This window comes from Fusarium verticillioides, chromosome 4 (genome assembly GCF_000149555.1).
Source record: "Fusarium verticillioides 7600 chromosome 4, whole genome shotgun sequence".
NCBI lineage: Eukaryota > Fungi > Ascomycota > Sordariomycetes > Hypocreales > Nectriaceae > Fusarium > Fusarium verticillioides.
In genome coordinates this window covers 692,449-707,503 of record NC_031678.1, presented here as the reverse complement: position 1 = coordinate 707,503, position 15,055 = coordinate 692,449, and the positions used below count along the sequence as shown (strand labels likewise).

Below are 15,055 nucleotides of genomic sequence, written 5' to 3'. Positions count from 1 at the left end.
AACGTTAAAGTGGTATAAGCGTAAATTCCGGGGTGATCGGCAGTTACACTGAGAAGCACAGCGGTGCCGTATTGCCGAATAAGTCTGGCTCGGCCTCTCCGCACATTTTTGGAGGTGTCCACCTTTTGTTATGTATGCGAACGGGGTTGTCATCTTGGTGATTAATCCCATGTGACCAATTGTGTTTCATGGCTTCCAGCCCTCTTTTGGTGGGTGATGGAGTGATACAGCGTCATAGAATATGGCGAGAGGGGGATATGTCATAAGGAGATACCAAAAAACAAGACAACGCTGCAAAAATGATTGACTACGTAGTATTATTATCACATTGTGTTGTCTAAACCCGTACATTCGTATAAACTTGCGGATCCGTTGCCATCCTGTTCTCCCCCGCATACACACACAGACAACAAACTCTCAACCTTGATCCCAGTCAACAGACCAAAATCCTTCCTCCCTCCGTTCTCACCCGGCTCAACAAATGACAACCCCTTCTCCATCCCCATACTTCCTTCGCTCTGCGGGGAACAGAACAAGGCTAGGGTGGTCACCTCACTTTCTGTTCACGGGCATGATCCGCTAGACGAGTACCCCAACTTCGAGACCCATCCCCACGTCTGCTGTAACTCTAGGGCTTTGTGTTGGTGCGACATGTTGGCCTGTATTGGATGTTACCATTACACTGCATGATATGGGGACTGGCTAGTGATGCTGTAATCGGAGATAACACATTAAGCTTGTTGCTGTGATCTGCGGCCGTGGCTGGCGTTGCGCAAAAAAGGATATAAATGCCCCCTCTTCTCCTCGTAAACTCAATTCTCCCCAACCATCATCCCTCCCAACTCTTTTCTCCCTAAAAGACCTGTATAAGCATCTTTACAATGGTACAGCAACCATCTGCAGGCGAGCCCGCTGGCCCCGTGGTCAAGGGTGTCATTCCCACGGCTAAGCAAGCTCTCAGTGATCTCTTCATCTGGAAGCAGCGCGTCGTGATCACCAACGAGAATGGTGAAGAGACCACTGAGTGGCGGGACCCAGATCCCATCAAGAACCCCATCAGTCTCATGGCTCAGCTTTCTGGCAAGGATTGGGTCTTCTTCCTTGTTGGATTCTGCGCCTGGACTGCTGATGCTTTCGACTTCCACGCTTTGTCAATCCAGACCAAGAAGCTGGCGGCCTACTATGACACCAGCAAGACCTCCATCACCACTGCCATCACCCTCACTCTTCTCCTCCGATCTGTCGGTGCCGCCATGTTCGGTCTCGCTGGTGACAAATGGGGTCGCAAGTGGCCCATGGTCTTCAACATGATCATCCTCGGTGTTCTTCAGATCGCCACCATCTACAGCTCAACCTTCCAGCAGTTCCTCGCCGTGCGAAGTCTCTTTGGCCTCTTCATGGGCGGAGTCTACGGCAATGCTATCGCCATGGCTCTCGAGTCGTGCCCGTAAGTCAACCCTACCCCAATTGAACTTCATCATGCCAAGTTTGCCAAGTTTTGGAGAATGTTTTTATTTCCGTGCTAATATCGCTCTAGCTCCAACGCTCGAGGCTTGATGTCTGGTATTTTGCAACAGGGCTACTCTTTCGGCTACGTCTTGGCTGCATGCGCCAACCTTGGCGTTGGAGGTAGCACTGAGAGTTGGAAGACAGTTTTCTGGATTGCTGGTAAGCTATCATCGCCAAAGCCTATCATTTAATATCCACTAACATCAATTAGCTGGTATCTCAATTGCCGTCGGTATCGTTCGTATCTTCTTCCCCGAGTCCCAACAATTCCTCGAAGCCCGCGCCAAGGGCAAGCAGTCTTCCACTCCCGGTGCCTTCTGGGCAGACTGCAAGAAGATGCTTATCGCTGAGTGGAAAATGTGCGTTTACTGTTGTTTCCTCATGACCTGGTTCAACTACTATTCGCACACTTCCCAGGACTCCTACACTACCTTCATGCTGACGCAGAAGGAACTCAACAACTCTGCTGCTTCTCGCGCCTCGATTCTCATGAAGACTGGTGCTTGTGTTGGTGGTACAATCATTGGCTACCTCAGCCAGTTTGTTGGTCGTCGCCGTGCCATCATCTTCTCGGCTTTCATGTCCGCCCTCATGATCCCAGCCTGGATTCTCCCCACCACCGAGAGAGGACTGAGTGCTTCTGGTTTCTTCATCCAGTTCTTCGTTCAGGGTGCCTGGGGTGTTATTCCCATCCATCTCAACGAGCTATCGCCTCCTGCTTTCCGATCTTCATTCCCTGGTGTCACCTACCAGATCGGCAACATGATCTCATCTCCATCTGCCCAGATTGTCAACGCCATCGCCGAAAAGACATTCGTCACACTCAAGAACGGCGACAAGGTTGAGGCTTATGGTCCTGTCATGGGTATTGCTACTGCTATCATTGCCCTCGGTATCATGTTCACCACAATGTTTGGTCCTGAGAAGCGTGGCCGTGCCTTTGAGCATGCTGTTGCTGGTGTTCACGACGAAAACCTTCCTCAGCACCAAAAGAAGGATATCGAGACAGCTAGTGTTGAGCAGGTCGAGATGGACGAGAGAAACAAGAATAAAGAGGAGGCTTAAATGGCGTGGTCGCCCTGAAGCAGCTAGTTTAGACATGACACCTCGAGTTTGCAGCAAGGCGCAACCTTGATAACCCATGATACTTGTAGCAGAGAGCTTCAATCAGCAGACAGAACTTAGAATATGATGATCAATAGCATAATCGCTTTGCCTTTCGATCATTACGGCCTTCTGTAGTCTCTCAATATCCTAGCAATAACATCATGGTGTTCAGCCTCTGCAAATTCTGCTGCATTGTGACACCTTTCCTCAACCGTGTCGGGCTCTTCGTCATTATCTAATAGCAGATAGACCATATCAAGTCGGCCATGCTCTGCCGCTCCTTGAAGTGCAGTTCTTCCATCAAAGCCTGCTCCCTTGGCGCCGATATGAGCCCCGTTCTCGAGCAGGAAAACAGCAATCTTGATGTTACCAGTGATTGCTGCATATTGAAGAGCAGTCGCCCCTCTTTCAGTCGCGGCTGCTTCATTGACTGCGGCTCCGTTCTCTACCAGATAAGTCACAATTTCGTGATTCCCATATTTTGCGGAGAGCTGAAGAAGTGTAGTTGTACCATCAGCAGTGGGACTTTTGTCGACTGAAGCTCCGCTTTCGATGAAGAAAATGGCTGCCTCAGTATGGCCATTTTTAACTGCAAGCCCGAGAGCTGTCAATTCGTAGAAACGGCTAGCCTGATCATTGACTGAGGCTCCACGCTCGACAAGATACTTGACGATCTCAATGTTGCCATTCATCGCGGCGTACTGAAGAGTTGTCGCGACATTGTCAAGGGATACCGCGTCAACATCAGCACCCCGTTCAATGAGATACTTCAGCAATTCCAGACTCTGAACATCGGCAGCTGTTTGAAGTGCGGTCTTATCCAGTGACAAAACATTGATATCCGCACCTTCTTGAATAAGAAGCTCAACCAGCTCCATGTTATTCCTGGCGACAGCCAGCTGAAGTGCACTCGTTGCAGTCGAGGAAATGCTCGCATCGGCTCCAGCTTCGATAAGCTGCTTTGCTAGATATGTATTGTTGCCATGAACGGCTGCCTCAAGTGCAGTCATCCCGGTCCCTGACGCATTAACGTCCGCTCCTGCTTCAATAAAAAGCTTGACCAACGTCAGATCTTCCTTGCTAACAGCCAATTGAATCAATGTCTGTTCAGCTGTTAAAACATTCACGTCGGCCCCACACCTAAGAAGTAATTGGAATCTCTCTAGAGCAACATCTGGCAAAAAACGTCCTTTTATGACTTGCTCAAGTGGTGTCCCCCCATTTGAAGGCTTGTTGACATCTGCACCGTAGTGTATAAGTAACTGAAGGGTTGAGAGCGAGGCGCCTCGTACAAGAGCAAGTCCAAGCGCAGTTCTTTGGTTTGAAAAGTCCACGGCATTTGGGTCTGCTCCTTTTTCAAGAAGGAGTTCTATGTACCTGCTGTCAAATCGAGATATTGCCTGCTTGAGTGGCATTTCAGCTACCATGCCAAGATAAGCGCCTTCTCTGGAGCCTAGAGGTAATGATGGTTGATTTGTGCTTACTCCCGCGTCGACCAATCGTTGTACCATGTAAGACTGGCCTTTGTACAACGCTAGCCAGAGAGGTGTCGGGTATCCAGGCTGAGGACGGTCGAGCTCAGACTCGGGGAAATGTTTCATCAACCAGTCAAATGTTATCTTATCTCCACTCCAAATCGATTCGCATATCATGGATCCGACATCCTCTTCGGAAATAGTGAATGAAACAGCGTCGAGAAACTGAATGAGGTACGTCAACCCGTTCCGGACTGCGACTCTAAGGGCCGACAAAATATGTTCACTCGGCCAACGTAACCCACGGCGACTCCAGAACTCCATCACTGTACTCAGAAGCTGCATGTCACCTGCTGACACTGCTTCCTCCAGGTAATTCGTTCCGTCGAGGATACCGAGACCGCCATAGTGACTCCCTAGTTCCCAAAATACGTAAGTCACAAGCTCAGATGAGCCGGACTTTAGTGCAGCTTGGAAAACCGTCAGTCCATTCTTCGTAGCGGCAGGGGCTAGGGGATTGCCACCTTTACTCAAAAGGAGTTTGAGGAGGTCACAATTCCCAGATTCAGCTGCAGCCTGTATTGCTGTTCTCCCTGCCACTTCTCCCGGAAGAGCATCCACATCTGCTCCCTTTGCCAACAGTACTTCAATCAATTCTGTCCTCTCCCTTTCTTCTCTTGATATGCTGCATACCAACTGCAGTGCTGTCGAGGTGGATGGATGTCGAAAGTCAACGCTGGCACCCTCATCTAGTAGTATTTTAGTAATCTCATCCTTCCTCTGTTGGATCGATATCTGAAGGGGAGTCAATATTCCTTCAAAGGGTATATATGAACTTATGCCCCTGAGAACTTCTGGCTTGATAAACGTGTCCATAAGTGCACCACCCTCTATTAGTCGCTTGACAATATCAGCAGCACCTCGAAGTACTGCTAGCTGCACGGGAGTAAGGATTCCGCGTGCGTTGGGGGCACTAAACTCATCTCTCATGAGATTAAGATCCGTATTCTCAAGTTCCTCTATCGACAGGTTCAAGTTGAAGCCCGCTTTCATCAACATGTCAACCATGATCAGATCATGACGATATATTGCGTAGTACATCACTGAAAGGCCTCCTGCTGGTAACAGTTTCGGGTCTGCTCCGACCTCCAACATGTGTCTTATGAAGGACGATTTGCCCTTTCTGGCAGCCCGGATGAGAGGTTTCTCGAGTCCCGAGTTGGTGTCTGCGCCAGCATTAATCAGCATCCTTGCGATTGTTCCATCGTCATCAGGTATACCAAGGGCACAATTAAGAGGACTATCGACAGTGTCGTATTCGGTACCTTTGCTCCTCGCATTCACGTCCACCCCGAAGGTAAGAAGTAGCTGAACCGCAGACATGTTATCCAGTCTCACTGCTTGGTATAACGCAGAGCGTCTGTCATAGGGATCAATGCTGTCAGGGCTGACCCCAGACTCGAGTAAAAAACATAAGAATTCCACTCCTCTGTCTCCTCCTACTCTGATGGCCACAAAGAGAAGGCTTCTTGCAAATATTTCTGTGGTTGGTCCCGTTAGATTAAGAAGATGCTTCATCTTGATGAGGAAGCCACTCGAGATAGCAACCCAAAGTAGGTCGTAGGAGGTGTCTTCGGTTCCCATCAAATTATTAGAGCAAAGAAACACAAGCGAGTTAAAAATTTGTAACCATGATGGCTCTTTCTGTTGGAGTAGTTCCATTGAATTATCCAGAATTGGCATCAGATCAGATAGTCTCTGTCGTGTGATGTCAAGGCGTTTCGAGGCCAGATCGGAGACGAGTTCTGGCGGCTCTGGCAGTGGCAGACCTCCTGTAGCTATTTCCCTATTGGCATCGACGCCTGAGAGTAATGGACATGTCACTTCAAAGGCAAGTGACCCATTTTGTTGGTTTGGACTCAAAGGTAGTGCTCGACTCCTGACTGCGTTGCATCAGTATTGATACATGACGGCTATGCTGAGACCAAACTCACTCAGGCTAGTGAAACTTTCTCGGAAGTTCAGCCAAGGGAGGTTGTTGATGAAAACAATCTTCGAGCTCAATGATGGCGGTGTTAAAGCAACCACACCACAGTCGCTAGTACGAACGACTTCAAACACATTTAGCAGATGTCTGTATTCAAGCATGTTGCACTCACAATCTTCCTCGAGTTGCGGAACATGATATCTTCTCAGTTCTTTCTTCCTCCTCTTCTCTGGTATGACTTTACCATCGATGCTGAGCTGGGTTGTCTTTCCCTCAGCCTCACGCTTGGTGACTAAAGCGCTCGCATGCTGCCATTTTTCTTTGGTGTAATTCTTTTGCAGTTTCCAGTTGACATTCACTTTGCGAATGTATTGGGCTCTCCTATTTAATGATCAGACATAATATACGGTACTGCCATCAATCGGACCTACGTAGCATGGAAGCCAGATTCAGTCATGATCTGGATAACGTCGTCGAGAGTCTTGTCTTGATTGACGTACAGCTCAGTTATGCGAGGTCTTTCGGCTTCCCACAAAGCGGGAGGAATTCTTGGTGCCTGTGGCATGTTGAATAGTCTGAGTAAATTCTTCTTGGAATATATACCACTTGAAAATGTTAAGTGGTGAGTACAGGAAGAAGTTGAGGAAATGGATGGGAACGTCGGGCCCTAAGGTAAATGCCAACCCAAGTAAAGAATCCACTGCCACGCTTACAGGCACCCGAAAGTACCTGAGTACCTGGTTAATTAGCTTCTGTCCAAAATTCGCGTTTGATACGTACTGTTCCAGAGCCTGGTTTGGAGGCCTAGGTCATCATGCAGCAGCGCTCCAGTGAGGCTAGTTCCTCGGGTCCCTGATTAGCAGCCAAAATTCGCGTTTTCTCAGTCACATCTGTCATGCAGAAACGCGAGCCAGGATCTGTGGAGCCGATAGGTTGTTCTTGGAAGTGCCTTGAATGGGTAGTATGTTGATGCTGTTGCTACGAGTGAAGTGAAAATCAGGCTGTGATTGAGAGAGGCTCGAGAATGCCTCATTATGCACTTTGGGCGCGTAGTATGCAGCTCGAATCCATAAAAGGAACCCTAGATAATAATGTGGTTTGGTTCCTCTCTCTTTTCGGTTGCAAATTCTCCGCAGGTTAACTCCACGAGATCGCTTCTTTGCCTAAGGTGAAATATCCAGCCAGGGGCTTCGGGATGCGATTTATGATATGGTCAGTGACTTCATAATGTACAACAGTGAACATGAGCCTTCGACTAACAATGCTTTCGGGCGAGAGAAATAACCGAGAATACTAGTAGCATGGAAGAGCCATGATGGGTTGGCCATAATTCGCTTTTCATCCATTTTCTGTTCAGATGCACAACATCATGCGCCACCACTGCCAGTACGTATCGGAGTTTGCGGAGGAATCAGCCAAGCTCAGCCATTGCGAAACGACATTAGTCTGCAGGGGGGATTTGACCAAAATTCGCGAAGCTGAGATGCATATATATCATCTCTGGCTTTCACATACTTCACGTTTGACATGTTTACTTTTCCTGTTACAGAACTGCCCCTTGAACTTCTCAATTACTCTATTTTTCCCTTGGTTTATAATTACAGTCCTTCAAGTACCAAGTCTCGCAATATGGCCCTCCCTGTAGAGGTCATAGTCGCCATCGTTGGCGTGTTAGTCAATGTCCCCACCTTCATCCTCGTCTTCTGGCACTGCTTCCGCAGAAGAACACCATCTAATTCTGGTCGGAACTTGGGTTATTTCCCCCCTCTCTTGACTGTCTGGTAATCAACTGACTGTTCTTACAGAAGAAGCCGTCCTTCTCCAGTCTCCTACCTTGCGTCCTCAACGTCTGACATTTGACACACAATACGCTGTAGCCTTTCCATGCACGATACCTCTCATCAACGTCTCGAGTCCTCGTCTTTGACACAATACCACACTTGATATTCTCAATCAGATTACGGCATATATCCAACGGCTATCCTCTACGCAACGATCGCAGACAACGAAAGCGATTTGTTAAGCTCTGGCGCTTCTTATATAGACACAATACACATGTTCATCCCTCCTTCTCACTCCTCTTCAAAGTAGTCTTGAATCCCAACAACTCAACCTCCCCAGCCCTTCCATCCTCACTCTCAAACACCATCTCATCCAGTCCCAGAAACTCATACGCTGCTCTATCTACCATCGCCCAACTCATACAACTCGCATCCTCCCAGAATAACAACCCCTCCTGCATACCAATCTGACTTGCCGTACCAATTCTAAACATTGCTCTCCACGCTGTCTTGTTCCCCGCTTTGAGATCTGTAGGATATAGCCGTCCGGAAAGTGAGATCTTGGGTACGTTGGGGTTGAGCACGGAGAGGTAGTGAAGCCAATGCGTCGAGACGTCTGTTCCACGAACTATCCACTTTGTGATGCTCAACCCTGGGCCATCGTCATCAACATCGAGAACGAGAGTCGAGTTTGTGTCTTCATTGGTGTATGTCCCTGCAAATGCCTTCTTCACTTGGTCCTTACCCGCTGCTTCAAGAGCGGGCACAAGGGCTTTTGCGATCATTGAGAAGAAGACATAGGGAAGACCCCCCGCATTCTCAGGTCCTCCCACCAATACGCTTATAACTATACCATAGTCCGGAATCATTGCAAAGATAGAATGATAAGTTCCTATATCGCCCCCTTTGGTGTAGGCGGTGACCACCCGTTCGTCAGAGGTCAGCTTATTAGATCGCACGATTTCCCAGGGTGCGCCGATAAACTGTCCCCTACCACTCGTAAAAGTCACAGGTTTGAGCCACTTATTCGTTTCTGCCAGGTCCAAGAACTCGTGCTTGAGGATAGAAGATCCGAAGGCGAGGAGGTCTCTTGTTGATGAGTAGAACGAGCCACCCCTGTACAAGTCAGCCAGATGCTAGTACCCAGACATGATCCGACTTACGGGCCAAGGATACCGATAGAACTATTCCAGAAGATATCGTCAGGTCCAATGGCTCCCACCGAGTCATCGGGCTTTGCATAAGTCGTGCTATTCATTCCCGCGACATCAAGAACATTCTTCTGCACAAACTCTTCGAACGACTCTCCCGAAACTCTCTCTACGACTAGGCTGATGACGAAGAAGGCGATGTTCGAGTACACGGGATTGCTCCAAGGTGCAAAAGTCGGAGGTCGTTTGCCAAAATTGTACCAGAAGTCTACCCACGTAAGCCAAGTCCATGTTTGATGGCTATTACTCACCTTGAGATTCACAAGGAGGAATTCCAACAAGACCTGCACATCCCAAGACATCATGCGGAACAGGAAGGCCGAGGTCAGTCCAATTCCTAAAGCTCGTCAAGTCCGTCACCACTAACACACATCAGTATCCTACTTCTCATTGAACGCAAAACTTACAATCAGCAGGCAGGCCTCCCATGTGCGACGCCAGAGCCTGCAGCGATACCTTATCCCAATCAACAGTCGTGATTGCATTATTCTCACTCTGCTGTTTATTCAGCTTCCTTAATTCAGGGACGTATTTCGTCACCGGGTCATGCATGCCCACTCCGTTTAGTTTAAGCGCTGCAAGGGTAGTATACGTCTTAGAGATACTACCAATGCGATAAACCGAGTCGGCATCGATCTTGCTCACGCCTCGAGGATCAAGATTCTCTGGCGTATGATGAAAATCCAGCAAGGCTTTGTCTTCGTAAATTGACGTGACACCGACTGAGACAGCTGTGCTGTGCAGAAGGCTCGAATAGGCCTTTATAGTCTCTGTGATAGCTTCAATGGCAAGTTTCACATTTTGATGTGAGCTTGGGTCAGTTGGTGCAGGGAGGACGGGGCCAATTGGAGGACAATGGTAGTTCTTTGCAGCGAGTACATCGTCAGTGAGGAAAAGCAAAAGAGAGAGAGACTGCACTTGGATCTTCATCATGCAAGTCACTCAAAGACTGAAGCGATGAATACAGGACTCGATCCGCTGAAAATGAATGTGGTGATTGAGTTTTATATAAATAAGACGGCGCGTTATCCTCCCGCAAGGTACATAATCCCCCGCATAACATCCTGGCCCCTATGCAGTCCTCGACTCACCATTCCTTGGCCTGGCCATCATGCTCTTTATCCCACTTACCCATTTAGGCATCATCCTGCGCCGAATAATGTTGAGATTATCTCAGCTACAAGATGAGTAGGTGTTTAAAGGCAAAGATACACAGGCGAGAGGAGTCAAGGAATATGAGCCTAATCCTCAACGGCAACCACTTTTTAATCCAAAAGCTTGAGAATCATCTCAGGAGGTCTCAAGAAATGAGAATGGCTTCCTGGTTACCTACATGCCCACTTAATCTTGGCCCCCAAAGTGATTAGTGATTCAGTGATTATGATTCAGTCGCTAGCAGCAACAATGAAGAGGTCACAAAGTAGCCAAACCAATAAACGAGAAACCAAGTTATTCCCAAGACTTTTAACTAATAAAACTCGTGTTTCGTGTAGTAGTGCAACTAATTTTCTCGCTTTATAGGATCCATCCGCCACCACCGGTAACCATCCATGGTCCAAGGCTGTATAAATGTTGTAATCGCTTTATAAATAGTACCTCTTCCCTACGCGCCATATGGTGGCCCTCGGGGCACCGATCGTTGTGTTGGAGGATGATTCGAGTGGGTTTTCTGAACTGCGTCTTGCAGTATTGTCATCGCCATTGCCATCTAGATGCTAGACCATCCGGGTCTGCAATTGGTTGTTCTCCTCCCTCAGTGTTTTCAACTGCTTCTCAAACTCCTTGTTAACCCAATCCCAGTACCCTGTCCAGGTACTGGCAGCAGCAGCGTTACTGGTAGCTGCCCCGGCGTTACCAGTCATGGCCTTCATCTTCTCTCCTAGGAGCGAAGTCACTCTGAGAATGCTCTTGTTGGCTTCCTCTTGTTTCTCCACGTCCTGCTTTACAGCATTATCCTTAAGCTTCACCGAGAGGACAGTTCTGTACGCCTCAGCGATCGAGTTCAAACGTCGAGTTGTCTCATCGGGGTCGATCACGATCAGCTTGGTCACCATGAGATTGCAGAGCTGCCTAATATCATTATCATCCTTGAGACCAGCGACGACACGATCGTAGAAGTCGATGTTATTGATGCGACTGAATGCAGTCTCCATCAATGCGTACAGTGTCTCATACGCGCTCTGCTACAAGTCAGTTCCTGTTCACAACGAGTTGATCGTGGACGCACCTTTCGGACCTCAAGGCCATCGTCGACTGTGTGCTTGAAAGGACCCATCATCACTTCCTTCACAAGTTCCTTCTTGATGACCGATTCTTGCAGAACAAATGGCATTAGTTCTCCCAAGTGCGGGTGGATTAGATCTGGCTTCGAGCGAGCAGCTGTAGTGAGTGTGATCATTGCCAGTCGGCGAATATCCATATCGGAGTCTTGTAGCATTGTCAGGAGCATCTGAATTAGAACCTCCCGTAGCATCACGTCCAAAACCTCGTCACTTTCAGGAAGGGTATAGCGAACAGCTTGAACAGCCATTCCTCGAATACCCAAAGACTGGTCCTTCAGGAGAGCCTATAGAGAGTTAGAACATTCAGAGCGGAAGGGTTTGAGCATGTGTACCTGAAGGCGTGGGATGAAAACGGCAGGGTCGAGTGTAACAAGTCGTCCAACACATTCAGCACAAACGACTCTGTTGTCAGCATTGTCGGAAGCCTCGAGAAGCTCGTCCCAGATAGCTGGGGCGTAGTTTCGCAGGTCAGTAGACTGTGCAGAGATCGATTGCAGGATTTCCTTGATGGACTGAATAAGGAGGTACTGAGTGTTTCCGCCTTTCTGCATGGTCTTCAAGATGACGGGAAGGAATTCCGGAACATTGCCAGAACCTGCCTGGCCAAGAGCCACGGCTGCCGAGAGAGAAACCTTGTCTGGTTCCTTGTGGAACTGGTCCAAGAAAAGATCAGGCTTCATGGTCGAGCTTGTTCCGAGTCTCTTTCCGGCTTCACCTAGAACAGCCAGTGCAAGACTGACTCGGGCTTCGTCGTTCGTTTTAGCACTTGTATAGAGCTCCGTGGCAAAGCTATCAAGCTTGACACCAACTGAATCTCCACCGGTAACGAGCAGAGTTCCAATGACTTTACCGACGACGGGAGGATCACCTGCAACGCTTACGTTTTTCAGAAGTCCCTGCATGAGCCCCTGGCCGACTCCGCTCTCGCCAATATTGCTGACTAGCGCAAGAAGTTGTTCAAGAACAATTCCCGCGTGATGTTCCTTGAGCAGCTGTGAGATGGCATCGATCATCTCATCAGTGACCACCAGCTCAGGGTGCTCGGGCACCAAGCTTGCAAGGATAATTAATGTCGGTCCAAGAAGATGCGCGTCGCTATTAACGATGATAGGCATCAATTCGGTGACAATTCCTTGAATAGTGTCAGGTTCGAGCTGACCCTTCGTGGCGGGCGACAAGACAAGGTTACGAAGAGCAATAATACTGGAGCCACGGAGCGACCGATTTGCTTTTCGAAGCTGTGCTGCCAGTTCCAAACTAACATCCTGAACCCATACCTTGTCCAGTTGTTCGGGGGTCCGGGCATAACGGGCCACGTTCTCCACAGCGCGGACAGCAGCAAGGCGAGTAGTCTCATTCTTCAGTCTCTCTTGGAGGACTTCCAGGGCAGTCTTTACCTTATCCTCAGAGAGAAGGGAAGATCCCTCGGAGGTTGAAGCTCGCGAAACAAGGACTCCCAATGCATGAATGGCGCGTTGGCGAACCTCGGCATCGGCATCCTGGGCGGAAGACCTGTCTATAATGACGGTATAAAGCTTTTCCAGCTCAGCCTTGTACTTGGAAGCAGCATTACGTGACCGTGGTGGAGTAATCGTCTTGATCAACTCCTCAACGGTGCGGATAGCCTCACTTGAGATCTTGTAGAAACGGTTGTTGGCAGCAGATGCAACACCATCGACAATCTTCGTAAGATAGGGCTGTAGAATAGTTGACGAGTGAGTCTTGGCAATGTCACTGATCATGCTAAGAGCAGTGATTCTCAATGTGCTTGGGGTCGCTGAAGAGGAGCCGGAATGGGACGCCACTTGAGTCGAGGCAGTTACAGCACCAGTAGGCTGGATAGCCTCAATTATAGGTCCAATGACTTGGTCAAAGTACTCGGCCAATCCGCCGTGTTGAACTGAAACTATGTCATCCAGAAGCTTTATGACTGCCTGCTTGGTAGGGATAGTCTTGCCCTTGAGTTGCTTGGTGATTGCCTTAACGATAGACGGTGTAAGGCGAGCCAAGTCAGCTCGTGGGCCGCTAGGTGGAATTTTCTCCAAGACTGGTGAAACCAATCCAGATCCTGACATGAATTGGGATGCAGAAGCACCTCCACCACTACTCTGACGTCTTCGTTTTCGGCTGATGGGGATGCGGGTCTCGGAGTCCGGCTCAAGATCGTCTAGGGAGAGGTCTGTTGTGGGAAGTCCTTCACCAGTCTTGCGAACCAAGAGCGAAAGTGCTGAAATGATCTCAAGGCGAACATTCTCCTCTCGTTCAGAAATACGTTTGACAAGATGAGGTGCCGTCTGGTTGTAGAGAACACCGTTCTCGAGCAGGTCACCACTACCACGTGTTGAAATAACTGTGTAGATGGTCTTTGCAGCGCACCGTCGAACCTTCCAGCTGGCGTCGTCATCGTCGTCCTCAAAGCCATCGTCGGCATCGAATTCGTCATCCTCATCCATTTCTTCGTCTTCCTCTTCATCCTCCATATCCTCGTCCTCGTCGTCCACGTTGTAGTTGGGGTCATATTTGAGATATCGCAGGCAGGCTTCTATGGTTTCATCTGTGAACGGGCGCATCTCTTGGGGGCATGAGGCCAAGAAGGCATCTAGGGCTACCAAAGCAGCTTCTCGGACCTCGTTGAAATCTTGCCCAAGATCGTCTCCGTCGCTAAGAGCATCGAGATGTTCTTGAAGCTCCTCCTCACTAAGTGCCTTGATAATCAGGGGTGCAGCACTGGCGAGATGGGGTCCAAATCGTGCGGGAATCGACCGGGCCATACTACCGAGGATCGAGATGTATAATCTCCTGGTAACAGGGCTGATTTGCTTCGTTAGACCAAGGGTGATTCGCCTGACTACTTCTTCCAAGTGCTCGTCAGACAAATAGACAGCGAGCATAGATATAGCCACGACAGCCCTCTTCTTGACAACTGATGTCCCTTTCTCGCTTTCAAGTAGCTGAATAACAACCTCTTGCATAGCCTCTACTTCAACCTGGACGAGCATAGGTCCAAAGCATCGGACAACCTCAATCAATACATCGACAGCTTCTGCGTTGAGGTCGCCTTCATTTTGTAGGAGTCCCTCGGGGACGGGAGGAAGAGAGACCCTGGGGTTCTTTGGAACCTGAGTTTTGGGGCCGGGTCCAATAAGCCGGGGGATCAGCACGCGGCTGATGGCGCTATATGCTTCCCCCACATCGTGTGTTGGTGGGATGCCTGGAACTGGTCGAGGGAGAGCGATGATGACATTTCGCAGTGCAAGTGAAGGAACAGCATTGTCCACGGAGTTCTTGAGCTTCAGAGACGAGAGCTTCTCGATCATGGGAGCGATAACGGGTGTCGGGATCTTGCCCACAAATGGGCCCAGGCTGATTGCCGTTAGCACTTCACAAATTGGTCTGTCTGCTCAACATACCACTTCACTGCGAGGTTCTGCACCTCACCATTTTGATCGTCCAACACCTTGATGAGACTATCAACAGTACGAGCCGCGATATTATAGTCGTGGTGCAGAAAGTCTGGTTTGGCGATATTCAGAAGTTGAAGTAAATCGTTTAGGGCCATGAAACGGAAGTCGGGGTCATTATCACTGAGCTTCGTAACGTGGCCCATCACCGCCTGCGGCGTGGCACTGATTGTACCAGAAGCCATACTGAGCGAGCTTCACGATGGTGTGAGCCTGATGGTTTCAGATCATAAGCGCGGGGT

The 15,055-nt window shown here is 49.1% G+C and overlaps 4 protein-coding genes across 4 annotated transcripts; 1 reads left to right on the top strand and 3 right to left on the bottom strand.

The window, feature by feature from the left end:
* Positions 1 to 247: 247 nt before the first annotated feature.
* On the top strand, positions 248 to 3,068 carry FVEG_04557 (hypothetical protein). The gene is made up of 3 exons (XM_018892349.1): positions 248 to 1,447; positions 1,538 to 1,668; positions 1,721 to 3,068. Exons 1-3 carry the CDS (start codon positions 882 to 884, stop codon positions 2,572 to 2,574), a joined length of 1,551 nt encoding a protein of 516 aa, XP_018749030.1. The 5' UTR covers positions 248 to 881; the 3' UTR covers positions 2,575 to 3,068.
* On the bottom strand, positions 2,736 to 6,643 carry FVEG_04556 (hypothetical protein; the record flags this gene model as incomplete). Its single annotated transcript, XM_018892348.1, has 4 exons — positions 2,736 to 6,034; positions 6,086 to 6,202; positions 6,251 to 6,459; positions 6,510 to 6,643. The coding sequence occupies 4 exons, from the start codon at positions 6,641 to 6,643 to the stop codon at positions 2,736 to 2,738; spliced, it is 3,759 nt and encodes a 1,252-aa protein (XP_018749029.1).
* Positions 6,644 to 8,137: 1,494 nt separating this feature from the next.
* FVEG_04555 (hypothetical protein) lies at positions 8,138 to 10,000 on the bottom strand (the record flags this gene model as incomplete). The annotated part of the gene is made up of 4 exons (XM_018892347.1): positions 8,138 to 8,975; positions 9,023 to 9,278; positions 9,322 to 9,432; positions 9,478 to 10,000. The coding sequence occupies 4 exons, from the start codon at positions 9,998 to 10,000 to the stop codon at positions 8,138 to 8,140; spliced, it is 1,728 nt and encodes a 575-aa protein (XP_018749028.1).
* A 785-nt stretch (positions 10,001 to 10,785) lies between these two features.
* Positions 10,786 to 14,998, bottom strand: FVEG_04554 (hypothetical protein; the record flags this gene model as incomplete). Its single annotated transcript, XM_018892346.1, has 4 exons — positions 10,786 to 11,250; positions 11,298 to 11,636; positions 11,685 to 14,715; positions 14,763 to 14,998. The coding sequence occupies 4 exons, from the start codon at positions 14,996 to 14,998 to the stop codon at positions 10,786 to 10,788; spliced, it is 4,071 nt and encodes a 1,356-aa protein (XP_018749027.1).
* Positions 14,999 to 15,055: the final 57 nt, after the last annotated feature.